General features: G+C 39.6%; 1 protein-coding gene across 1 annotated transcript in view; it reads left to right on the top strand.

Moving 5' to 3' along the window:
• EXT2 (exostosin glycosyltransferase 2) overlaps window positions 1–27,479 on the top strand; it is a 176,288-nt gene that overhangs the window by 126,090 nt on the left and 22,719 nt on the right. The window contains exons 9-10 of the mRNA XM_017529398.2: window positions 4,428–4,617; window positions 13,688–13,854. Of these exons, the coding sequence (XP_017384887.1) occupies window positions 4,428–4,617; window positions 13,688–13,854 (357 nt within the window). The remainder of the gene's footprint in view (window positions 1–4,427; window positions 4,618–13,687; window positions 13,855–27,479) is intronic.

The following is a 27,479-nucleotide window of genomic DNA, read 5'->3' as shown; positions in this document are numbered from 1 at the left end:
TATCATTTATTGAATGCTTCTACATGACAGTACCATACATATATTACCTCATTTATGTTAAGTAATGCTACCTAGAAAGGTGCTGGTGGTAGTAGTAATATGATGGTTTTTATAGACAAAGAAACTGAGGTACAAGAGAGGTTAAGTACTTTGCCCAGGCTATGCATCTGGCAAGTGAAAGCATCTGGGTTCCGATTAAGGGCTTGTGATTCCAAAACCTGCTCCAAACATGCTAACTCAATTTTGAAGTCATTTGCGTTAACCCTGGTGGTGTGTTCTACAGTAAATAATTGAGTCTGTATCAGAGTATATATATGCTCAGAAGCTTACATACTGCCTCCTGTGTTCCTCTCCACTTCTGGATTTTAAGGGAAAGTACTGGCAAGATCCAGCCCTCCTTATGCTCCTTTCCATGTTGTCCAGACCCCCCATGTGGCCTTCCCTATACTCAAGCCCTGTTTGGGATGCAAGTGGGCAGCGTGGAAAAACTGAACATCAAGAACAGTTACTGTCCACTTCCCAGCCAACCATTCCTTCCGGTCCTCCCTCCTCCCCTACCAATCCACTTCCCAAGTGGAGCTGGCATGTGAGATGAGACCAGATCTGTTGTCTTGCCAGCGACTCTGACTCCATGTCGCTGGCAGCTCCATGAAATCAGAGCTGCGATGCCTTTCAGGGGTGCCTCAGTTTAAATGCCAAGGCATTCATTTTGCGAATCTAAGCCTTGCATCTCTCAGGGAATTTTCCTCTTCTCTTAATGTCATAAAGCCATTTAAGTGTATTGGCATTCTCCCTGCTTCTCCCAAAGAACAGACCTCATTCTGTTGGAGTTTTAATGGTTTTTCCTTCTGTTTTAGTGCTGTATTTACCTTTTTAAATTTATGTGCACACTTTGTGTCAGTGTTATGTATTTGGTGTGTTTTTATTTCATAGACTCTCTGAAATCTTAGTGTTTGGCGTGAGTTCTTGCTTATTGGCCCAGATTTTATTAACAAAGATCAAGAACTTTTAGTATTTTTGTCTTAGAAAAGAGCTAGAAGTAACAAACTCTGGAGTTCCCCACACTTACATTTTCCAAAGTCTGTAAAATAGTGATGCATCCCCAGTCTGGGCATGTGTGTAGGAGGGTGTGGGGAAGGGCTGTGAACCATTACCGCCTGGTGTACTGGAATCAGACTGCTTGAGTTGTATCTCAGTTCCATCACTTACAGGTTATATAGCCTTGAACATCATTTGCTATTTCTAGTTCTACGTTTCCTCATCTGTAAAATGAGAACAATAACCGTATCTATCTTGGGGGTTGCTGTGAATATCTAATGAGCTAATACATGTGAAGCACAGTGCTTTGCACTTAGTAAGTACTCAATAAATCTTGACTGTTTTAATATCACACATTAAATTATTTTGTGGCCTGTTGCGGTGGCTCACACCTATAATCCCAGCACTTTGGGAGGCAGAGGTAGGTGTATCACTTGAGGTCAGGAGTTCAAGACCAGCCTAACCAACATGGAGAAACCTCATCTCTACTAAAAATACAAAATTAGCCAGGTGTGGTGGCACATGCCTGTAAATCCCAGCTACTTGGGAGGCTGAGTCAGGAGAATTGCTTGAACCCAGGAGGCGGAAGTTGTCTTAAGCTGAGATCACGCCATTGCACTCCAGCCTGGGCAACAAGAGCAAAACTCCGTCTCAAAAAAACCCATATATGTATACACTTTTTAAAAAGAATCTTTTTGTTTCTTTGTTTCTTTTCCACTTAAATGGTGTTTTTCAAGCAGGCATTAGTGAGTATTGTGTCAAGAGGGTTAGATGAGTGGGTTTGGGATGCTGATGGCACATAGACCATAAACCATCCCTGGAGATTAATAATGACTTAAATATAGGGCTACTTTCTGACTTCAGTTTCCATAAAGGTCAGGAAGAGATGAAGAATAAAATTTGGAGTAGAAAACTCAAAAAGATTTCTAGAAATATAATGAGATCTAAGGTACAAATACTAAAATCCAGGCACCTTCCTAAGACGGCTTCCTTCCTAAGCTTAATGTCAAAGTGTGATGTCATGGACAGAAGGTCAACAGTGAAAAGATGTCCTTTCCTATTGTGTCTCTTGGTTGTGAAATCCAATTATAGTATGTTGTGGACATTTTGGCTTTAATATCCTGATTACATTAGGACCCAAGGAATCTCATTCAGCTTCTTGGAGTTCCCATCCCATGTGTATTCCACGTGTTTGTGTACACTTCTCATCCCACACTGTTACATCTGGCAGACAGCCGTTGTCACAAAGGTGGTGATGGGTGTCCATCAGTGATACGGATGAGATTGTTAGGGGACCTTGGGAATCCCTGAGTATAAAAGACTAGGGAAGTAAACGGCAGCCGTAATAGCAGATAGGACATTTCATACTCAGTCTTCTGGCAAACATAGAGTTCAGTCCTGGGCTTTTTGCATGATAACATATGAATATGAATGTAACTAATGCCACTGAATTACACACTTAACAATGATTAAAGTGACAAATTTCATATTATGTATATTTTCCCACAATTTAAAAAAGTGAACAATGTAATATACCAAAACCATTATATGATTTAAGTGGGTGCATTGTATGGTAAATGAATCGTATCCTAATAATGCTAGTATAAAATATAAGAACATTTAAATAATTTTAATTTTTATCAGTACAAAAATATTTTTGCTTACATTGCTGTATTAAAACTATTTAATATTTTAATGGTAGCAGAGAGATTGAATTTCTTTTGTTACTTTTTAAACTTTATTTTGAAAACATTTAAGTTTTGAGAATTGTATGTTGAACTCACATGCTTATCACCTATTTTCACTCATTGTGAGCACTTTCTCTTTATTCTCTGTGTTCAGAAATATGCACTGTGATATTTATTTTTGTCTTTTTAAAAAATTCACTGTGCTACTTCTTTTAATCCTTTGCAATCTGAAAATTCATGCCTCTTAAATCTTATGTACTGAGAAAGTCTTTAATTTCTTTGATAGATTTATTTATCCCATAGTTTGTGTTTTCTTTTCTGGAATCGGCTATTAAATGAATGTTGGACCTCCCAGATTTTCTTATTTTTTTCTGTCCTTATTTTTCATCTCTGCGTTTTTATTTATCAGTCTGGAATATTTTGTGATGTTTATCTTGCAATCCTGACCTTTATTTCCCCCCACTGGCAGGACCAACCAGGTAGCAATCCTGCCCTTTAAAAATGATTTAAATTATTATATTTTTAATGTGCAAGAGTTGTTCCTATTCTTTGATTGAGCTTTTAAAATAAAAATAGCAATTCATTTTTATTTCATGGATGAAGAATCTCATCTCCTGGTGGATACAATTTGTTGTTGATGCTGTTTTAGTTTCCTTCTGCTTCTTCTGTTGTTTCTGTTACTTCTAAATTCCTTTGTATCTTTAGTCGTTTGGTTTCTGTCATTCATGCTGAAGATGGTCTTGAAATGTCTGTGATTCTAGAATCTGCTCATGATTAAGAGGGAAGCACTGAAAAGCTGATCAGAAGTTATTTGTGCGAAGGCCAGCTTGTTGCCTGAAGGACTTCATTGTAAGATGTTGGGGTGCCGAGCTAGCCACTTGACTGCCAGCACTTCGGGCACTGAAGGGGAAAGAAGGCTGTAGGGCCCATTGTTTAAAATGTAGATTTTCAGCCTGTATTTTCCTCTCCTCTGTGCCTGTGTTTCCCTGTCTAGAACTTCAGTTTCCTCCAAGAAGAAACCTTCCTTCTCCAGCTGGGGTGAGGGGAAGGATCGATTTCTGTCTGAGTACTTCATGGGGGGAGTGCTTATGAATCTGGGCCTCTTAGCTGCCCCTTACACAGATTTTTTAACAGAGTCTTCGTGTTTTCAACCTTACCATTCTTCTTGCTTCACAAGGTATCTGATGAGTTTCGTTCCTGAGCCCTGTGAATTCCCAGGTTGGCCTGCTTGTTATTGCTGGCTCTCCTCCTGGTAGTCGCCCAGGTCTCCACTCACACTCCTCCTCTGCTACCCCTTCTCTATCCCTTTCTGTCTTTCAGAAATATCTTAATAGGCCCATCAGCTGTTGTCTTTTCTCCCATCTCTTTGTCCTTATAGATGCAGATTCTTTTATGTTCATCAACTGCCTTTTTATTGGGTTTCGGGAAGGAATGAAGATAAATGTGTGCTTTAATGTCATGTTTAACCAGAATTTTTCTTCTCAGCTGCAAAAGTTCTCAGCTCCTTTTTCAGTGATATCAGAGCCAAACTTAGCCCATGCAAATTTTGAGGAGGGGAAGACTTCTGAACAGTTACTTAGCTCTAGGATTGGTCATGGTAACAAGCCACCAAGCCTGACATTTTTGGGTTTCTTGACGATGTTGGGTTAGCCACATTGTTGCAGCTGCTTTTCTGACCCGTGTTAATCTGTCCTCTTGTAGAAGTGGGGCAGCGTGAGCAATCCACTCTTCCTCCCACTGATCCCACCACAGTCTCAAGGGTTCACCGCCATAGTCCTCACCTACGACCGAGTAGAGAGCCTCTTCCGGGTCATCACTGAAGTGTCCAAGGTGCCCAGTCTATCCAAATTGCTCGTCGTCTGGAATAATCAGAATAAAAACCCTCCAGAAGGTAAGAAGAGTGAGGAAGTGGTGTGTTCAGGAGAGGCCTGGTTTGGGCCTTAGTGCGTCTCTCAGCTGGGTTGATTTTGGATGGCCAAATTATTCACAGCCTTTGTTTTAAATAAGTGTTCCTGCTCTGTCAATAGCAATGCTATTTCTGAGACAGCATGACTCCATTTTTCTCAGTCCTCTCATTCTTGTTCTAGGGTGGCCCATTGAACTCCAAGCCCTAGCATACTCTGTAGCCACAAGTGTTTAAGGGCTTAGGAATCAATAGGATCAAAGGCTATCAGCCTTGGGAAAACAGATCTCAGCTTCCCTCAGCCATCTCAGCTGATTTGTTTACATGAAAACTCAGTTTAAAAGGCATTAGTTTTCTCTTTTCTTATCTCTGCTCTGATACTGTACTTAAAAAAAAAAAAAAAAAGGATGGCCTCACCTCTGATTGGAAAAGTCATCAGCAAAGTATACCCTGTCCAGACTTCAAGTCAGGTCCTTCAAGGGAGCAACCACTAGAAGCTCCCATTGGCTCTTCCTTAATCACTTTGTTCCTTGCCTTGGCCACCCCTGTAATCTGCTGGCTGGCAGCTAGGATTGAGGACTATTTGATTAATTGGATTTGTTTTTAATTCAGGACGCACAGAGTATGTTCCACCTGCATTTAGTTTCTCATTCAGTCTGTCTATTACTGATCCTAATCCCAGGGACTTCAAAGCTCCTGCCATTTATAGCCTATTAAAGCCAGGAAGTTTCTGATGGATTAGACCAAGGAATGAGTTTGAAGTTAGTAATGTGCACCACTGTCACCGATAAGGTCTAGTTTATTGCCTGACAGTAGTATCTGCACTTTTTATGGCTAGTCTCTTTTAATTGGATATACTGAAGTCGGGAAAGTCAACCCTAGAAACTAGGCTGGAAGAAGACTGTATTTCTGGCCCTGTTAGGCAAATTGGAATTTGCCTCAAGAAAATTCTTTCATTTTTCCAGAGACATTGACAGATTTTACTTCATGGGATGTTTGTTCTCTGAGAGAATCATATGCTTTCTTTTTAGATTTAGGGAGCCACAGTTAAAACAGCTATTTTATTTATTTATTTATTTTGAGACGGAATCTCGCTGTGTCACCAGGCTGGAGTGCAGTGGTGAAATCTTGGCTCACTGCAACCTCTGCCTCCTGGGTTCAAGTGATTCTCCTGCCTCAGCCTCCTGAGTAGCTGGGTCTACAGGTGCACACCATCATGCCCAGCTAATTTTTGTATTTTTAGTAGAGACGGGGCTTCACCATGTTGGCCAGGACGGTCTCCATCTCTTGACCTTGTGATTCACCCACCTCAGCCTCCCAAAGTGCTGGGATTACAAGTGTGAGCCACCTGTACCTGGCCTACCTATTTTAAATAAAGCTCGTGTATTATTTCCTGATATTTAGAAATTAACTTTCTACGCCAAGATTTTCTTCTCTCTCTCAACACTGTAACATGGCCAGTTTTCTGGATTTTTATTTTATTTGTTTGATACATAATAAGAGAGAAGGAAAGGGGTGAAAGAAAAAGGAAGATGTGGGCATCATTTAAGAAGGGAAGATGAGAATACAGAAAGGAAGGAAAAGATAGGGGAAATTATAAGAAACTATGTAGAGAGGGAAATTATTAACTTGGATTTATTCATACCAATTGCCGTTCTCCAGAGCGAAGTGAATTGGGTGGTATTGCATTACTAATTTGTCCCTTCGTTTATAAAGGATAGATCATGTTTGTAGAAGGAAGGCTGGGGGCCTCTCATTGGGTCTGGCATGGCCTGTTGTGTCTTGCGGTAGTTATAGGCCTGTATTTGCTCCTGCATCCAAAGGCCACCAGCTTTCAGAGAGACTCACAGCTCACTCCTGCAGTCCTGCCTGAAAGGCAGAGTTGCAAATTCTGATGCTAAATGCAAAAGAGGCTTCTCCTTATAAACCCTGGTTAGCCACTTTAGTCATAAGGTGAGTTATTTATTGTGAATTTGAGTCACTTCTTTCGGGAAGGCATCATTGCAAACTGTGGGAAAGGAGAAATTTTTTTTCCTTCTTGATCTAAGCCTCTACCCTGGCACAACTAAAGGCAGCAGCATGAGCCCAGGTTTTGGAGCTGGGTGTTCAGTTTTAATTTTTGGTAAGACCCTGCTAAAATGTAGTGGTTAGTTTTATGACCAAGACTTTAGTTTATTTTTCAAAGATGTTGACTCTAGGGAGGAAAGAGAGCCCTTAACTGATGAAGCCCTAATTTTGACACCTGTAGTGACTGGACTAGCTTTTTTCTAACAGTGGTTTTTAGGTCAGGGCTCTGGCTCTGGCGATGTGGTTGTTTGGGGAGAACATGAACCATGTTTAATCGTCTGCGGGGTGTTTGTTCAGTTGGTAAATGAGGCTGTCAGCTCTGGTCTGCATGCCAGCAAATGCATCTGATTTTTTACATACAGCATTAGTAACATATATATTATATATATTTATAGAGAGAGAGAGAGAAAGCAAGTCCAAGGCTTTGAAATATTAGAGGCAAAAGTGATGTTTTTTACTTTCTCTACATTTACTAAAATAAATATTGTGGTTACCATGTCTGCTGCTGGGAGGATTTGTGTAGGCAGAAATCTACCCCCACTTTCCCACTTTTTTTTTGCTTTCTCCAACCCAACCAAATACATTTTTCTTTTGGTTACATTTAAGTCCAAATTTCTGGGTTTTAAGTTTAAGTAAATACTTAGACTAGGCAATAGACATTTCCAGTGAGCTTTCATCACATTGGTTTTGAGCTTTGTCAGAAGAGACTGCCTTCTCTCTCCCTAGTTTTTAATTTTCAAACTTGATGGATATAGAGGTTATTTAGTCTGGCCCTGGCCTTGGTCTGGAGGAGGTTGTTGCCTTGTGCATTTCAGACAGGGGTAACTCAGCCTTCTGTTTTAAATGACTTCAGTTTTAAATCTGAGTTAACATCAGGAGCCCCCCATATGCATATCACAATCAGGAGCTTCAGATTGTGATATGCATAGTGCTTCGCAGGCAGGGTGGGGTTGGCTGAGCATGTCAGCAACCCAGGATGGCCAACAAGGGAACAAAAGCAGCAGGCACCCTCCTTTTGAGCGGAGTTCTCGGACTGTGGAGAATTGGGTCATGAGTCCAGCTGGACACCAGGAACTCAGGCAATTCTGAAGTGGGCTTAAGGTTTGTATGGAGATAATCTGATAATTTATTTTGTGAATCTGTGGTTGTAGTTATGCTAGTGATTGGCAGGATGGACTCGGGGTCATCTTCCATCAACCTGACCATTTTGCAGTACCTTTGCCAAGTTGGAGAAAAATGTCTTTGCTCACATTTCTCTTGGCATCCAACATGGAGAAAACCGTTAATCAATATACTTGAAAAACGAAATCCTTAACACAAGGAGTTCTTTTTCTCCTTTGAGCTGGACTGAAGCTCATACTGTGAAGTTATCAGGTCACCTGGCTCAGCTGTTTGTTTTTCATAAATTCTGCAATGCGTTTGAAAAATCATATTTTTCAGGCTACTTTGTATGAATGGGAGGTGACATTTCTATTTTGTCTGTTATAGGTTCACAGGATGAGACATAAGATACAAGGGCTTGCTGTTTCATTTAGAATTTTAAAGCATAAGGAAAAAGGACCCCAGTTAGGCTAAGCAATAGTATTTGGGCCTGAAGGTTTCTAGCTGTGACACAGTTTCTGTCTGCATTCTAGAAATCGTCCCCATATCCTTCTGTCTAGACCTCTTCCTGTTATCAGTAGAGAAGTGAAGTTCATAGGACTTCACAAGAATCCACTTGTGAAGATGATCATGATATAACCATATTGTATACCTTTTTAATCCAGGAATAGGAACTGTGCTACATGCTTATTGCCTCTATCTTAGGACAAGCCTGCAAGGAAGCTATTACTATCCCCATTTTGCAAAACTAAGAAAAATGAAACTCAGATGAGCAATTTGTCAGAAATCAACACAGATCTTTCTAGATCCGAAGCTCACGCCCTTTACACTAAGCCCCCCCCCATGTCTATTTAGATTACCATTTAGTTGCAGGAAAATCATCATGTGTTGTCAGTTCTTTGATTTGGGATCATGTAGAAGAGCTAGATCCTTGTCAGGGGCTCAGAGAGACAGAAAAGTAAATCTGTTTTTTTTTTTTTTTTTTCAAAAGACTGATGGGAAGGAAAAAACTTCTTTTCGCATAGATTTTTCTTTCCTACCTTATGTTCCCTTCTCCTTCTACTGCTTCATTCCTAGTTTTTTTTTAAAGGTTACCTTTTCAGAATCAAAATTCCAAATCAGTATTATCTGTTTTAAGGACAGGGTGTAATTTTAATGCTTGTTCTTTGGTTGCTGCCCTCTCATCTCTGGCCTCCACAAAAGGGGTACTGTCAGAAGCCTGAGAGAATGGTTCTTGTCTTTCACGGAGGCCGTTTAATTTGACAAAGGGAAAACATGAAACTGGGAATTCTATTTAGAGTCCCATCAGGTGCTATTGATGGTCCGTAGATAGCTGATCACTGAAATGGAGCCTTTTGCCAAAGCCAACTTTTGGCTATCCAAACCTAACTCGCAACAGGGAAAAGTAACCATACATCTTAAAAAGCCATAATTCATTCTGAATTTCTACCTGCACCCCATATCATCCTCCTGAGTCTTCATCGCTCTCTAAAACTTCCCCATCAAAGACTTTACAGGGGCAAGTTAGTTCTTTGTGGACATTGTCTCAAGTAATGCTTTGGACATATATAGGTAAACAGCGTGGAAAGCTGTCTGTGGGTTGAATGTGCTATACACATTCCTCAAGTGTAAGTCCAGACTCCATCCAGTGTAGAGGCATATTTATATGCCTCTAGCATATAAATATGCCTCTACACTGGATGGAGTCTGGACTTACACTTTATAAAGCAGCTAGCTTAGTTTTTCTGCATAGTGGGAAGAGGAGCTGTTTGTTGCCTTGTGGAATTAGCATGACCAAAATTCCATGTTCTTTTGTTTTATTAGTGTGTGAGAGTTTAAAGGATTCATGGCAGGGATTTTGCTTCTCTAAAAGTGGACATGGAAGGCCTCAGCGGGGTATACCACTGGGTTGTCTGGGTGATGTACCGGATCTCAAATGTACCACTTTGCCACTGCTACCTAGGGTTCAACAAGATTCTCTGGTTCTGTAGGTAGACACAGACTTTCCAGAGAAAGCATGGCTAACATTTAGTGACTGCCTACAGTGTACTGGGCACTGTGTTGCTAAATGCATCCCCATTCATCCTCACATTCAGTCATATCAAGATGGTCTCATTATTCCTTCTTCACAGTTGAAGAAGCAGGCTCAGAGTATTTAACTTGTTCAAGGTCACATGACAAGTAAGTGGTAGACCTGGCATCTGAAGCTGTTTCCAAAGACTGTTTTCTTTCTGTGATGTTTAGCTGCCTCATGGAATCCTAAGGCCACAGAGGCATCGTGTTTAGTTTCCACCTGATGTCAAGTAGAAATCTGACCTAAGTTAGTGCATTTTAAGTAAAAGGGCACATTGTGCTGCTGAAGGCAATATATCTTAGAATAGTTTATACCATCAGGAAGTTTTTACACATTTTGAGTCTAAATCAGTTTCCCTGTAGCTTCCACCCTTCCATTTGTCATGCTTCTAACTCTAAAGGCCATAGAGAACAATTCCCTTTTCATTCGATAAGCTTTCTGATATTCCAAGAATATTAGTCAAGGTTCATTTAGGAGACAGAAACCACATGAAAATTTGAACAGGAAAAATTTAGTATGAATTATTAACTAGTAACAGGATTTGCCTGCTAAAGGGTAAAGAGAACTCTGAAGATTACAGGAAATAAACTTGGAAGAGCCCCTTCCCCAGCTAGAGGTGAGATTCACACCTTGCTGGGGAGAGTAGGGCTGTCATCCACTGGGTTAGGAAAGTTTGCTGAGATGCCGCAGGCTGAAGTTGACAAGCAGGAAACCCAGTCATGCCCTTGTATACACACAGAGTTCGACAGGAAGCTGCCCCGGGAATGTTATTGAACTTGCTGGGAAACTGGCTAGGGCTTTGGTAGAGCTCACCTGGAACTACCCACAGGGAGAATTTTGGCTGAGTTGCTGGTGGGGCATCCACAGAACTTTCTGGAAGCTGCCTGCAGGGGTGCTGTTAAATTCACTGGGAAGCAGGTTGGGGTATGCTAGAACCTGCTGGCAAGGTGCCCCAGGGAAGAGGTGCTACTTACACTTGCTGGAGACAAGTGCCCCTGCCTGCCTGCCTGCTGGCCAGGCACTAATGGAGCAAGAAGTAAAACAGGCATACCAGACCCAGGAAGAAAGCCATCCCCATGCGCTGCACTGGCCCTTTGGTGCCCTGTACTGGCACAGGTAAAACCATGCCAGCTGCCAAAGGAGAGGTGTTCACAGGGTCCAGTTCAGCTATCACTAACAGGGCAATGAAGACCGCAGTTGAAACTGAGAGGCAATAAAGTGCTAAGTGGCACGCTTAATTTCTGTAGGCATTCCATAGAAAGCCTGAATACAGATGCCTGCACTGTCCTTGTTATTTCTTCCCAACTATTTTCTGGGCCTGTTGGTACTTCTCGTAATGTTGCGGTACCCAAATCTGAACAAAATCTAACTCAGCAGATTTCAGAGTGTCATCTGGGTACCCTGGGCATCCCTGAGATCCTTTCAGGAGATCCAGGACATGGAAATTATTTTTATAATCACACTAAGTGATTATTTCTCTTTCCCACTTCTCTTATTCTCTCACAAATGTACAGATTCTCCAGAATCTACATGTCATGAGTGACATCATTTCCCAAAGCTAATGGAATGTGTGCTTATATATTTTCTTAAGAGCATAAAGGGATTCTGAGATCAAAAGTTTTGGAAACCACTGGCCTGGTAGGTAGGGCTATAACCTCCTTCATTTTAGATGTTACAGTGCAGGAGTCCCTAACCCCTGGGCCAGGAACCTGTAGCCATCTGTGGCCTCTTAGGAACGGAGCTGCACAGCAGGAGGTGAGCGGCTGGAATGTGAGCATTAAGGCCTGAACTCCTCCTCCTGTCAGATCAGTGGCAGCATTAGATTCTCACTGGGGTGTGAACCCTATTGTGAACTGCTCAGGCAAGGGATCTAGGTAGTGAACCCCTTATGAGAATCTAACGCTGGATGATCTGAGGTGGAGTAGTTTCTTCCTAAAATCATCCCTACCCTGGCCTCACCCTGTATTCATGGAAACATTTTCTTCCACAAAACTGGTCCCTGGTGCCAAAAAGGTTGAGGACCACTGTTGTAATGTGTTCATGTTTTATAAGGATTTGGGAGTGGTGGATGTATGACAGAGATTTTATTTATGTGAAATAGGGATCAAGAAAGAATAAGCGTGATTGCTGGAGAAAGTGATTAGACCTTACTAATTTTGTTCCAGATCCAGAGAAACATGGGATTCTGAAGCTGCAGCTCTTTTTTGGTCTTTTAATGCTAAACAGACTTAGGTTCAAATACTAGCTTTATCATTTATTTTTTGTGTATCACTGGGCGAATTAATGAACCTCTCTGAGCCATGAAAATACTACTTTGTAATAATTCCTGCCTCATAAAGTTGTCAGGAGAATTGGATGACAGTGTATCTATAAAGCATTTGGCATATATTAGTTGATTAACAAAGTTCTCCTTCTTCCTTTCTCTCTGCTTATCCTTATCCTGAAAAGAATGGACTTGCTTAAGATCCCATAGATAATGCTGAACTCAGGCCTCCAGTCTTTCAGGCATGTGTTCATGCATTATTCCAAAGATATTGATCGATTATGTGCCACGAATGAAACTATAATTAACTATTGATATTGATGAAAAGATAATGGCCCATAGGGCTATTTTTTTGGTCACCGATTCAGCCCTTTCCCAAACACACTTTTTGGAGTTGACCACTCTCCATGAGGCTCTGTGCCACAGGTTTATTTTAAAACTATGAATACCTTCCTTGACTACAGGGCCTCCCACTTGCACAGGCCTGTTCCAAGACCCTGGGAGTACCCCAACAATGTGCTCTACAACCAGTTATACTACAACATGTGCAGAAGTAAAACATTTTATTTGCAGTCAGTCTAGACAGCCTTCTCCCCTACTGACTTTCCCTCTATCTTCCCCCTCTTCAGTCTGGTGACTTTGGAGTGGCCATGAGTGCTTTGGGACTTCAAGACCCACAAAAATGAGATTTTTCTACAATTACATGGTGGACTTTTTGAAAGCAGTATGATACCTAGCTTTCCTGTTCTTGTTTGACAAATGTGTGAAGAACAAACTGCCCTCTGAGGTGTATGGACATGGGTACTGTACCAAAGAAGTATGAATTTCATGCTATGCCAAGTGCAACATTTTAAAACAAAGAACCTGTGGTCAAATTACTCCAGTCATTTCGTAAAGTAGAATGGGAAAAAAATGTAAGGCAAGTTATGGGTTGGTGTTTCTTCAGTATACTAGAAAATCCCACATAATTGGACCTAGAAAATTGATAATTACTTTGTAAATTGGTCATGATGAGAAACCAAACCTAGTGAGTTGGGGAGAAGGGATACAGTGCTGAGTTCAGGAAGCTACACTCATTCAGTGAAACATACTCTGATGAGGGGTGGATTTTAGCAGCACTGAAAGCTGTTCGATTGCATGATGGAGGTGGGCACATCGGGGCAGACATCTTCAGCAAAGGCACTGTATGTCCTAGCACAGCTGCAGGCAAGTTCTCGGCTAGGATATACTTACCTGAAAGTATTTTGCGGAGTATTTACCAGAGGTGGGTAGAGTTCTGATACTAAAGCCTTGATTCTGAGAATGAAGTAATCACATATATTTTATGGGTGTATATATGTTGTATCTATATGTCTGTATGTGTGGTATATATATTTTTTATTATAATAAAGATGGATCTGCGAGAATCTCCTCTTGCACAGTTGTACTTTTGGATTTGGTGAAAGCCATGGCTACAAGCTGATTCTTCCATCTCACTTGTGATGTCATGCTTTTACTACTTTATCTCCTTACAAGAGTTAGGAGAATGGTAAATACCTTTTCTCTTTTTCCAGATTCTCTCTGGCCCAAAATCCGGGTTCCATTGAAAGTGGTGAGGACTGCTGAAAACAAGTTAAGTAACCGTTTCTTCCCTTATGATGAAATCGAGACGGAAGCTGTTCTGGCCATTGATGATGATATCATTATGCTGACCTCTGATGAGCTGCAATTTGGTTATGAGGTAAGGAGGTTTTACACAGTGTGTTTATGTGTTTAATATTACTTTCTATGATTGCTTGTCTTTCCTAAAAAAGAGTATTATATTTCCTTCTTAAAAGTCAGAATTTCTAAAATCTTCTGATAGAGTCCAAAAGGTGTGAGTTATGAAGCTGTTCTTTAAAGTGCTGGAGAAACCCTATTCCAGAATGACAACTGTGCCCTCCACTGGTTTTGGGAACTCCCAAGGAGAGTCCCAGGGGACAATTTCAAAAGAGCATCTATAGCATTTAACAAGCACTTAATTGATGTCTCCTTGAATAGCACTTCCCTTGACTCAAGCAGCTGGGCACCACAACAATAAAAACATCAATAAGTGAAGACGCTGGCGACACTGACAAACAAAGCAGACCCTGTTGATGGCTTTCTTTCTGAGTTTTAAGTGGAGAGGCTGGCTGCCTGTCTTTAGGGAGAAACATTCCCTATCACCGTTTATTCAATGAGGCTGATGGATTAGGCTGGGTTCAAGGGTTAAGTATGGAGACCAGTAAAGGTCTCCCCAGGGGAAAGTGCCAGAGTCCAGGCCTGGTGAAAAGCAATAGGAATTGATGGGCCCTGTCAGAGTGTACGTGAGATGCATGATGACGACAGGCGAAGACCTGCGGCTGCCGGCAGAGGTGGTATCAGACCTAAGCACGCAGAGTGTTCAAGTCATTTAGCTCTAGCTGGCTCAGGGGAAAGGGGAGAGAAGTAAGCATTTTCTTTAGTTAACTGAGGATTTGTTGAATTGGGGGTTCTTAAATCCTAATTTTTTTTTTTAATGAAGCTATATTTAGTACATATATTTATTATAGAAATTTATTTTTAAACACTTAAATTGAAGGTGGATTTTAAGGGAAAGGAAAATGAATCCGCTCCCCCAACACTATCACCACCACCAAAACTTAAAAGCTCAGTTTTTCCCAAGTTTTTAAAAAATGTAGCTTCATTTGAGTGTAAAAGAAATTGTTATGAAATAGATTGATGTGCGATGCCCCGGGTGATATAGTTATTGGCCAATGAAAGGCTTGAGAGTAGCTAATAAAACACACATTCATCTTTTTGGATTTATTTTTATTCATAGGAGATGACTTTTACAGCATAGTGTCTAGGGTGTTGGATGATATTTAGTATACGATTATTCCCATTTTTAAAACAAATTGCCTGCTTGTTTTTCTAGCCAAGTCATGGCAAAAGACTAATTTTTTTTTTTTTTTTTTTTTTTTTGCCAGTGATTTCTCTCTTCATTGCATATAATGGCTTCAAACTCTACCCATGTGTTTATTTTTGTGGTAAAAGCGAGGTGGAAAAAAGGAGTGTTCCAAATGACATGGCCAAGATGGACAGAGTGCTGTCTCTTTAGTATTTTCTGTTGGTCTAAAGGAAGACTACTAAAAGAAGGGTGGGCTGAATGGTTTCCTAGGATTTCTTTCAACCCTGAGTTTGTTTTAAGCAACTTAGAGTATGTTAATGAAAGGAAGTTTTGCAGAACTTAAAGGGACTGATCTTGCATCTTTACCTCTTTCCTCTGATTACTTGTGTTTGATTCCGTATTATCTCTAAAGAAGTAATTATTAGAAGAGTGAAATCAGAAAGCAGTCTTATCTCCATTAGTATCTCCAGATGCTATGGAAGGAGCAGCTTTGATACAACTTTAATACAATTGACTATGTTCCTATCAACACCCTGAGTGTTTCCATACATTACTTATGATCTTGCCCCAGGCCTGCAAAGCAGGTACATTTTTCTCATTCTGTACTGAGACTCTTTAGGTTAGATAACCTGCCTATAGTCACACAGCTAATCAGTGGAAGAATTAAGATTAAAATGCAAGGCTTTTTTTGACAACGTGCTGTCTTCCCTGAGGATTTTACTGTTACATTTGCCAGATATCAGTGTTCCTCAGAAGTAGTACTTAACAGCCATCAGCATATCATTTGCCTGTCACAAAATTATTTTGACTCTAAGAAAAACAAATACATTTTTTAGGAACTCCTACCATTGGTGCTTTAGGGCCTCTGCGCCCAAGTTCCTGCTCTATGACTGACCAGTTTATGATGATGGACAGGTTATTTAATCTCTCTGGATCATAGTTCATTGTTACATAAAATGGTAGTGACAATATCTACTTCATGAGGTTATCATGTGCATTGGGTGAAACTACATAGTGCCTCCCACATGGAAATTGGGATTCCCTAATCTAGGTTGGGTCCAGCGCACTCTATACCTCTTTGTGAGCAAATAATGGTGAACTGTGTTGTTTGGTGTCTTTTTTTTCCTTTTAGAATGTAAGCACCAAAGGGCAGTAAGTACATTTCCTGTGTGATGGACAGTAGATTGTGCTCTTTACAGATGCCGTGTTAACTGCTGCTGCTGTTATCATCATGACTACCACTGCTATTTTCCTTATTCCATTCAGGATTCTATTATGATTCATGAAAGAGACTGTTTTCATTATTCAGAAGGGACATTTCTGTCTTGATGAAGGTACTCAGTTTAGTGTTGAATCAAAAGACAAAAGACCATGATGCTCCTGAATCCTGCTTTTTATGCTGAAGCCTAGGGTTGATTTTCATGCAGGAATTGGGAGCAGGCTTGACTGATTAAGGGAATAAATAAGTAAATATTTTCATCTTAGGGGAGCTATATGGGAACCCAGAACTACTACTTTGTGGTGTTATCACAGTCACTCGGAATTATATCCATCTTGTTAATCTCTACCCATCCTTCAACACGGAGCTCAGCTGATACTATTTCAAAGAAGCTTTCAGAGTCCCCAGTCTAGTTGGGTTCAGAGTACTCTGTACCTCTTTGTGAGCAATAATTGTGAACTATGTTGTTATAATATCTTTTTTTCCTTCTAGAATTAAGCAGCAAAGGACAAGAACCATGGCTATCTTATTCATTTCTATACCCTCTGTTCCTAACCCAGTTCATTGAATTCAGTAGTTAATTCAGTAACATTTGGTGAATAGACAAAACTGCCTTGCCAAGACACATATGAAAAGATAAAAAAGATTATTCTGGCCTGTATGCCCTTCCACTTTACTGTGATCCATAATCTGGTTACATCCATTTTGGCAAACAGTTTGGAGTTTAAAATGTTAAACACACAGCTGCTATATGACCAGCCATTCTTCCCATGGGGATTTACCCTAGAGAAATGAGAACATGTATCTGCACAAATACTTGTACACTAATATCCAAAGCAGCTTTTATTTGTAATAGGCAAAAACTAGAGAACATAAAACAATGTCTCTCAACAGTTGACTGGATAAACATTGTGATACATCCATAGAGTAGAGTATGGCTCAGTAAGAGGTAAGAAGTAACTATTGATAAATGCAAGAGCATGGACATTTTTCAAAGTAATTATGCTGAGCTAATGAAGCAAGATACGAAAGAGAACATACTTTATGATATATATATATATATAAAATTCTAGAAAGTACAAACTAATATTAGAGATAGAAAGATCAGTGGTTGTCTGGAAAGTAAGTGGGGAGGGTCAGGCTATAAAGGGCAGGAGGGATGAATAACAGAGGGGTTCAAAAAAACTTTTAGGGGAAATGGATATGTTCATTATTTTAATTGGGGTCATGGTGTATACAGAGGCCAAAACATGGCAAATTATACATTTTAAATGATTTATTGTATATCAACTATATTTCCAAAAAGCTACAAGAAAAGTCATTTATACTCTAGCAGTAGCATAAAAACTGAAATATTTGAAAAATTCAACAAAATATGTGCCAGATATGTTTAGTGAAACCTAAAAAATGTTGCCGAGAGAAACTGAAGAAGAACTTCATAAATGGAAAGATATGCTATGCTTGTGAATCCAAAGACTCACTATTGTTACCATACAAATTCTCCCCAAATTGTATAGATTCAAAGCAATCCAATCAAAATCCCAGAAGGCTTTTTGTTGAAATTGACAAGCTAAAATTGAAATGGAAACACATCAGACCTGAAAGAGCCAAAGCAATTTTTTAAAAAAGAACAAAGTTGCAGGACTTACACTCCTCATTTTCAAACTTACTATAAAGCTACAGTAATCAAGACACAGTGGTATTGGTGTACATTTAGATACACAGGACAATGAAACAGAATAAAGAGTTTGGAAATGGGCCATACATGTATGGCCTTGCACACTTGGTGGCAATGTAAATTGATACAGCCATTTTGGAAAACAGCGTGGAGGTTCCTCAAAAAACTAAACATAGAAATGCCATATGATCCAGCAACCCCTCTTCTGATTATATATCCAAAGGAATTGAAATCAGTAGGTTGAAGAGATATCTGCATTCTCCTATTCATTGCAGCATTGTTCACAATAGTCAAGATATGGAATCAACCCAAGTATCCATAAACAGATGAGCAGATAAAATGTGATGCTTATACACAATGGAATACCATTCATCTTGAAAAAAGAATGAAATTTTGTCATTTGTGACAACATGGGTGAATCTAGAGAGCATTATGCTATCTAGAGGGCAGATACAGAAAGACAAATACTGTATTATCTCACTAAATGTAGAATCTAAAAGTCTGACTTCATAGAAGTAGGGAGTAGCATGGTGGTTACCAGAGGTTGGGAAGGTAGGCAGGGAAAGGGGAAATATTGGTCAAAAGGTACAAAGTTTCAGTTAGACGAGAGGAAATAGTTCTGATGATCTATTCACAGTAAGGTGACTACAGTTAATAATAATATGTATTATATTATTTCAGCATTGCTGAAAGAGTAGATTTTAAATGTTCTCACCACAAAGTAATAAGATGATGGAAATGCTAATTAGTCAGATTTGCTCTTCTACAATGTATATGTGTATGAAAGTATCACATTGCACCCCATAAATATATACAATTATTACTTGTCAATAAAAATAACATTTCTTAAAAAGCTGAAAGAGAATAGGATTAAACAGAGGGGGAAAAGGTGGATTGAGCAAAAATTACTGCTTGAAACATTTTTTAAAAGATGATACAGAGATATAAGATAACATGAAAAAAGTTCTGAATATCATAGTCATGACAGCAATTTTAAAATAAAAGTACAGTGAGTTACCACTGTATCTCCACTAGGATGATTATTAGTAAAATTAAAAAGACTGACAATACTGAGTATTGGTGAGACTGTGGAGCAACTTGAATTCATACATTACTGATGAAAACACAAACTGGTACAACCAATTTAGAAAACAGTTTACCAGGTTCTCATAAAGTTAAAGATACATTTTTTATATGACCCAGCTTCCAAAAGAAATAAATATGTGCAGACATATGTCTGCACAAAGACTTTTACTTATAAGTTCTCTAAACTAGAGACATCAGCTGGGAATGGATAAACAAAATGTGGAATATCTATACAGTGGAGTACCATACAGTAATAAAAAAGAAGCAGATACTTGCAGCAACATGGATAAATCTCAGAAGTGTTGTGCTAAGTGAACAAAGTCAGATGTAGAAGACTACTTACTGTATGATTCCATGTATATGAAATTCTAGAGTAGAAAATGCTAGATTGCCAGGGCTGGGGAATGGGATTGACTGCAAGAAAGTAGAAAAGAGCTTTTCAGCTTTTCTATATTATGATATGGTGGTGGTTATATCATTATATACACTTATTAACACTCAGTGAATTATACCTTTAAAATCGATAGTTTTTATTGTAAGTAAACTCTATTTCAAAACTGGAAAAACAATTGTGGGATCCAGCTAAAGCGGTGCTTAGGGGGAAATTACAGCATTAAATGCTTATATTATAAAAAGAATAAAAGTCTAAAAACGGTGACCAAAAGTTCATTCCGTTTTAAGAACCTAAAAAAAGAAGAGTAAATTAAACTTGAAGCAAGTAGAAGGAAGGAAGCAAGGTAAATGCTAAAATTAGTGAAGTAGAAAACAGACCAACAGAGAAAATATACATATCCAGTGTCTCATAGCAATACTCAGAATGTTCCAAAATTACTCATTATACCAGGAACCAGGAAAATTGAAACTTCAATGAGAAAAGATAATTAACAGATGCCAACAAGATGACACCATTGTTGGAATTACTTGATAAAGATTTTTAAAAGGTTATCACAAAAAAAGGCTCTAATAAGCAATTAAGAGTACTTGTTAAAACAAGTGGAAGATAGAATGTCTCAGTAAAAAGACAGAAGATATAAAGAAGAACTAAATGGAAATTTTAAAACTGACTACAGTACCTAAAATTGAAAACTTACTGGATGGGCTCAATAGGAGAATGAAGATAACAGGAAAAAACTGGTGATCATGAAGATAAATCAACAGGAATTCTCCAGTGTGAACAACAGAGAAGAAATAGATTGGTGAGAAATGAACAGAGCTTCAGGGACTTGTGGGACAATCACAAAAGATGTAACATTTGTGTCATTAGAATTTCAGAAGAAGGGAAAGAATGTGGGACCGAAGAAATATTTGAAGAAATATTTGAAGAAATAATGGCTAAAAATGTCCCAAATTAGCAAGAGACATCAATGTACAGACTCAAGAAGCTGAACCAACCACAAACACCCAAAGAATAAATAGTATAAATATATATAAATTGTATAACTGGAATAAATTGTAGCAATACTTCTTATTTCAAATAGTAATTAGAAAAGAGGAAAAATACACTGGTTGTATATCCAAGTATATATACATAAGGAAAGGAGAAAATATGCATAGCTGCCACATCCTTTGCTTCTGTTGCCTGGTCTCTAGACCATAGTTGACATTTGTAACTTCCTTCTCCTATCCATTCCATATTCCCTTCATTCCCAGCCAATACTCTTGTGCGTTTACTATAGATTCAATTTCTTTAATGCCTCTAATACTCTTCAGATTTTCTTCTTGTGTTGGTTTTGATAAATTGCGTCCTCCAAGGAATTTGTTCATTTTATCTAAATTACTAAATGTATTAGTATAAAGTCATTCATAATATTCTCTTATTGTTTAAAGCCTGTAAGATTTGGAATGATGTACTCTTTCATTCCTGATACTAGCAGTTTTTGTTTTATCTCTTTCTTGATGAATCTTGTTAAAGTTTTATCAATGTCATTATCTTTTCAAAGAAATGACTTTTCTTTTTTTTAAAGACAGACTGTCTCACTCTGTCACCCAGGCTGTGGTGCAGTCTGGCGATTGTAGCTAACTGTAACTTCAAACTCCTGGGCTCAATTGATTCTCCCCCCTCAGACTCCCCAGTTGCTAGGACTACAGAATTGTCCCACTATGACTAATTTTTTTTTGATAGACAGGGTCTCATGATGCTGTTGTAGGCTGGTCTTGAACTCCTGCTTTCAGGTAGTCCTCCTGCCTCAACCTCCCAAAGCACTGGGATTACAGGCGTGAGCCACTGTACCTGGTCTCAGCTTTTGATTTTTGTTGATTTTTCTCCTGTGCTTCTTTTTATATTTAATTACTACTCCTTTCTTGATTAATTTCTCACCTTTGATGAATTTAAGTTGCTGTTGTTTTCTAGCCTTTGACTTGATAGATGAGATCACTGAGTTCAATATTTGTTTTTCTAATATATGCCTTTAAAGCTATAAATTATTCAATTGCTGCCTTAGGAACATTTCCAAATTTTGATGTGTCATGTTTCTATTATCTTTAAGCTCAAAATATTTTCTGATTTCCATTGTGATATCTTCTTTGACCCATAGTTATATAAAAGTATGTTGGTTACTTTTGTCAAGTTTTTAAGTTAACAGTTTTCTTATGGATTTCTGGTTTGATTCTACTGTGGTCAGCAAATATACTTATAATTTTATTATTTTGGAATTTGTTGAGACTATATGGCCCTATAAAAGGTTTATTTTGGTAAATGCTGCGTGTGTACCTAAAAAGAAGGCACATCTGTAACTGTGGATTTAATGTTCTTACTAGACTGGTTAGATAAGCCTAGCTACCTCAGCACCTTTAGCATAATCAAAATATCCCCGTTTGTTCTCCGAAATAAGCATCTCTGTTTCTTTTTCCTGTAGCCTTTACCATTTTGTAATAGTTAAATTCATTATCCTACTTAAAATTAAAAATGGTTTAAACACAGTATTTACTGTATGAGAATCAAAGAGAAATCATGCAGCAGACCTTTTGAGCTGTTGCCCCAAAGAATTTTTGAGAAGCTTGGAGAGACAGGAGTCTCCCATTTGGGAATTTTTTAGAAAAGGAAGCCAGCAATCCCCCAGCATTTAGAGTGGTTTTACTAGTTCTTCTTGGACACGGAAGAATAGACCAAATGACTTCCTGAGATCCCTTTGGGTGTAATGATTCTAAGTGATCAGAGGAACAGGCAAATCTGTAAGGTATGATTCTATGTGGAAAAGTACCAAACTTCAATGCATAAAAAAATGTCATATTTTTTCACTTTCTTGTGGAACACAGAGAGATTGTGTGTGTTAAGATAAGGGTATATTTGCAGGTAATAGCCAACAGCATGTTGAAATTAGAGAAAGAATACAAGAAGTTATTTTAAATGGAGACAGAGTCGAATATGGTGAACCAGGTCTTATTTCGTTCAGCGTTCTAATGACTCCTGTACAGAGGAATCATGTGTAGATTCTAAAGCTCCAGCATGCTTTTCACAAGTGCAGAGCCATCCTAAGGCTGTGCTTAGGTTAAAGGGTTGGAAGAATTGATTTACAGAGACCATTTTAAAGCAACTGGCTCCAGGTCTTGCTAAAGAAACATATAGCAGTGATTAAAGGCCAGTTCACAGATTGCACACTTCCAAGAGCTATGAGAAAGAAAGTTAGGCCTAGTGTAAGAGGGAAGAGATATAAGATGAATGATGAGGAGAGATCTGTTCGCTTGAAAATTGATAGTGAACTCCAGGATCACTTTCCAGGAGAAAGTTATGAAAGCCACAATAGAGCTTTCTCCATCCTTTGTCAAATCATTGCAGAAATAGGTGATGCCGATACACTATATTGGGATACACAGACAAGGCTGTGGCACACTAGATGTGACTCATCCTGAGGCCTCACTGCTGATGAGTGAGGATTAGATCTTTACGTGCTCATTATCCATTCATAGCACCCCAGTCGAAAAGCTCTGTTTAAAAGAAACACTCTGTCAGAATGTGAAGATCTTAGGATCATCTTGTTACTTCAGGCTTTATTGCTGAGAAAACTGAGGTACACAGAGGTTAAGTTACTTCTTTGGGGTGTTAAATGTACATTGAATATAACCCTTAAAGTCACACCATAGCAAGTTCTTGGGAGTGAAAGGCTAGACCATGTAGGAAAGCCCTTTTTCCAGTGTCTGTGACTTGAGCACACAGACATTTGGACCGAATACCGGGTATCATTATTTATTTAATTGGAAGAAAACAGAAGGGTTATTTGCGTATTTATATGGGTCATATTTCCTGTTGGAAGGCTTTGGGAAATGTTCCATTCTCTCTCCAGCCCTGAAATCAGGAGCTAGGAATGATCTTCTCTGGCCCTGCGTGTTTCTGACTTGTTTGACAAGCTCTAGTGAGCTACCAGATGTGGAAATTCTTTTCAGCCAGGGATAATTTATTTATCTGTTTATGTATTTTACTAGGAAAGTATCTATTGAGTTCTTGATACTCATTTGCGAGGGACCCCTAGGGGAACAGTAGCAGTGTATAGTGTTACTTGAATGTTTGATTTTTTTTTCCCAAGTCTGTCTGTTTTTATTTCAGATCTGAGAGCTGGGAAATAAAAAGCAACTTATTCCTCCTCCCCTCCCCCACCTTTCAGAGAGACAGTTTAAAACATGTGGCAGAAACTGAGCCATGGAGACTTGGCTGAATGTATGAATCTGTGAATTTATTTTTCCTTTCATTCTTTGATCCTCATTTCGACCCATAAAAATTATTAGTAGCACTTAAGTATTGAGCATTTTCACCTGAGAGATGTGAAATGCTCTTGGCTAAAATATTCATTATAAAGTCAGGGAATGAATTCCTATTCTTGTGAAAATAGGAATTCACTAAGAGCAACTGTGTGTTGTTAGGCACGCAAAATATTGACACTCTCCCTTTTACAGCCTGGGTATCCTGTAGGTGGTAGCGTTGGTAAAACCTCCGGAGTGCCAATGCATTGTGAGAATTCGTTTGTGTTACTTTGTTCACAACTTCCCAAGGCAGTAGCAAGTAAATACTCTCAAAGAACCATGGAAGACCGCAAAATAGCATGGAATGGCCCAGTTTTTTTTTTTTTTTTTTTTTTTTTTTTTTTTGAGAACATAAAACCAGCTTTGAGTGGGGTTTCCTGATGCGGTAAGCACCAAGAAGAAAGGCACTAAAGGAGAATGAGCTTGATGTGTGTGGTAGCACAGGGGAACCATCAGCAGATTAATGTGGCAGAGTGGGAATTTTGTTGTGATGAGCAGTGGAAGCTAGGCTGCTTAGGTTAATAGAGGGCCAGCGGATGTGCAGGCTAAGAGAGGTCAACTGAAAAGTTTAAAGTGACAGGCAGAAAAGAGATGTTACAGGTTTGTAGAGAAGTATATGGCAAAAGCTGTCAGATCACAGGATGACCTAGAGGCTACAGAGATTGGAGATTGTGGTAGTGGAAAAATCTGTAGACTTAGTGTTTGAATGAATTGAAGAATCAAGGAGGAGGGAAAGACCAGCATACTTCATAGCTCAGATTTAATTAGTGATGAGGGGCCTTCGTTAATTGGAGAATTCCAGAGCTGAAATGCTGTATAACGTTTATATTTTAAACAGAATTAGTAAAACTCATGGCTATCTATATGTGTATCCAGGAGAGTAGGAGAGATTACAGAATGCAATTCTAAATAAACAATCCCACTTTTTCTCTTCTCACTATAACAGCTGAAAAACAGGAATGACATATTCTAGAATTAGACTTCATAACCTCTTTTAAAAACTAGTAGATGACTGGGTGCAGTGACTCATTTCTATAATTCCAACACTTTGGGAGCCCAAAGTGGGAGGATGGCTTGAGGCCAGAAGTTCAAGACCAGCCTGAACAACATAGTGAGCCCTCATCTTTACTGAAAATTTAAAAATAAAATAAAATAAAATAATCAAGTGTGGTGGCACTCACCTGTAGTCCCAGCTACTCAAGAGGCTGAGATGGGAGAATTGCTCAAGTCTGGGAGGCTGAGGCTGCAGTGAGCTGAGATCATGCCACTACACTTCAGCCTGGGCAACAAAGTGAGACCTGTCTCAAAAAAAAAAGAAAAAAAGTAAAAATGTAAAACAAGTCTTGGACATGCTTCTCATAGGCTTGTGCTTATGATCCTTTAGATAAGAAATTAACTGCCTACCTCCCTAGATTTACACCCCAGAATCCTAAATGTGAAAATGTGCCTTGGTCTGTTGGGAATCCAGAAGGGCCTCTGCAGGATTTCTCTTTATGGTACATGGAACCTCCTGTCTCATCTTGCCGTAAATGGGCTCTAGGAAAGGCTCACCCTTTGAGTTCATCTTGGGCACGGAGAAACTCGGTTCTTACTTACATAGCTGAGACTAATAAAAAAGGGGGCATCCCTAATGGAGGAACCAAAAAACAAAGTACATACCTGTAGTACTTCCACTTCCAGTAAATATACTTATTGGAAGTATTGTAGCTTTCAGTGGGAACCCCCACCTTAGATTTTCCTTTTCATTCCTTGATCTCTTGTGTGACTCAGATCATTGAGCCTTAATCCGACCTAGTGATGACTGGGAAGATTGGGAATTAGTCTTTCTTTCTGGTTTCTGGGTGGTGGCCTGTATCCAGAGTGCACTATGGATCTAGTCTGGGAGTCAGCTTGCACAACTGCTGGTGTGCTGCCGGCGCTGGAGTCCACAGTGAGCCAGACCTGCTTTTGGCGTGCACAAAGTCAGACCTTGCCAGAGCTGTACTGGATCCGCTTTTGTGCTAGGTCTGACATTAAAGCTTTATAGTGTAACTAGGACCAGTTTGCCAAAGTTGAGCTTTTATTTAGAAATCTATAAATTTCTTAGGCCTGTGGTGTGCCTCAGGCCTTTAAGTGGATGGCTGTGAGCTCTCTTTGAGCCTGTGTATGTATCTGAGTAAGTGACACTTCCTCTGAGACCTTTCCTTAGCCTGGCCATAATATCAGCACAGTATCAAAAAGAACATCTCTGTCTATTACCTTCATTTTTCACTTTTTGGAAGTACCTGGGTTGCCGTTATAGAGACTGTTGTCTTTAGAAGAGAATGGGCCAAACAGCTCATTTCTGTGAGTGTTCCCACCTGTCAGGTACAGTTAGAGCTTCCCGAAAGAGACAAATGGAAGACTATGGTCAGATGTGAGTCAGATGATCCTTCTTAGAGGATCATCTCCCTGGAGTATTTTTCACGTTGCTTCAGGCTCCCTGTTTTTGAGCCTGTAAGAGAACTAAATAATCTGTTAGGTCTGTCCTATCTCCAGCTTGCATTGATTTACACCCCCAAGACTCACAGGGACTTGGAGGGAAAATAGTTCGTGTGTGCTGAGACTACAGCAAGTGCTGCTGAAAGAAGATCCCAAGTAGTGGGCCAGAAACCCGGGGAGGTGCTGAGGGAAGCCTTAGTGAAGTCTGACCTCTCAGAGCTTTTCTAACGCACCCAGTTCCCATTGGCGAACAAGTCAAACAAATGTTAAGGGAAGGAAATCAAATATGTATGCTGAACATTGAAATAACATCTGATCGTTGAAAAAAGCACCCAGTTGGGAATTACAAGAGAGTGGCACTTTTTTCTTCCCCACTGAGCAAATTAAAACAGCAAGTTTAGAATTTGTTTATATAGCCATTAGGGAAACATCCAGTGTAGGACCAGCAGCCTCTCTGCCCCACAGAGGAGGGCGCAGACTGCCTGCTGGCACATCTGCCCATCTGAGGGTCTCCCCTCCTCGAAGACCCCCATCTCAAATAAGGCCATTCCATTGGCTTTAGTATGTTTTCCATTTTGTGCCAAGCAGCCCCGGTGAGGCAAGAGCCCTGCAGACCTTTCCATAGCCAGCAGTGTGTGTTCTGCCCCCTCGCCTCATCTCAGGATCTTTCCTGTCAGCAGCACTGTGGAGGCCACCTGGTTTTGTATCTCTGCCTAGAGAACTAGTGCTCATAATATAGGATCGTTATTTTAAAGAGGTGTTGGTACATTTGATGGTTTAAAGAATGTGTACTTTCCCTCCCCCTGTTCCAAAGGAGATATCTGCAATGATATTACAACCCTGAAAGGATCCACATGTTTGAGGGTTATTGTTCCAAAAGCTGCCTGCTGTCTCATTGGGATTGATTACAGGGGAGCTTTGGCTGCTTCAGGAATTCAGAGCTTCAGAATTTGGCTTATGGTTTGGGGATGTGGGGAATTTGTCTTCACGGACTGCTTATCTGCCTTAATTGTGATAGAGATGCTCCAAGGAGATGTGTGGGCAGGGCTGGGCCCAGGGCCAGGGGAAGCCAGAGTAGCCCCTGGCCTGAACTCCCCAGTTCACTCAAGAGGGCAGTGCATGTAGCTTTTGGAGGAAAGCTCTGTCATTTCTCCTGAATATGAAGCTGCACCCATTCATTGCAAAATTATACAACTGCCTGCAAAATTGTGAGTTTCAGGCAGTGGTTGGTGATTGCTATTGCATTAGACAATAGTGATTCCACATTTGGGGAGAATAAAA

This window comes from Cebus imitator, unplaced genomic scaffold, assembly GCF_001604975.1.
Source record: "Cebus imitator isolate Cc_AM_T3 unplaced genomic scaffold, Cebus_imitator-1.0 Scaffold58, whole genome shotgun sequence".
In the NCBI taxonomy this organism is placed as follows: Eukaryota; Metazoa; Chordata; class Mammalia; order Primates; family Cebidae; genus Cebus; species Cebus imitator.
This window is presented reverse-complemented; position numbering and strand designations above follow the sequence as displayed.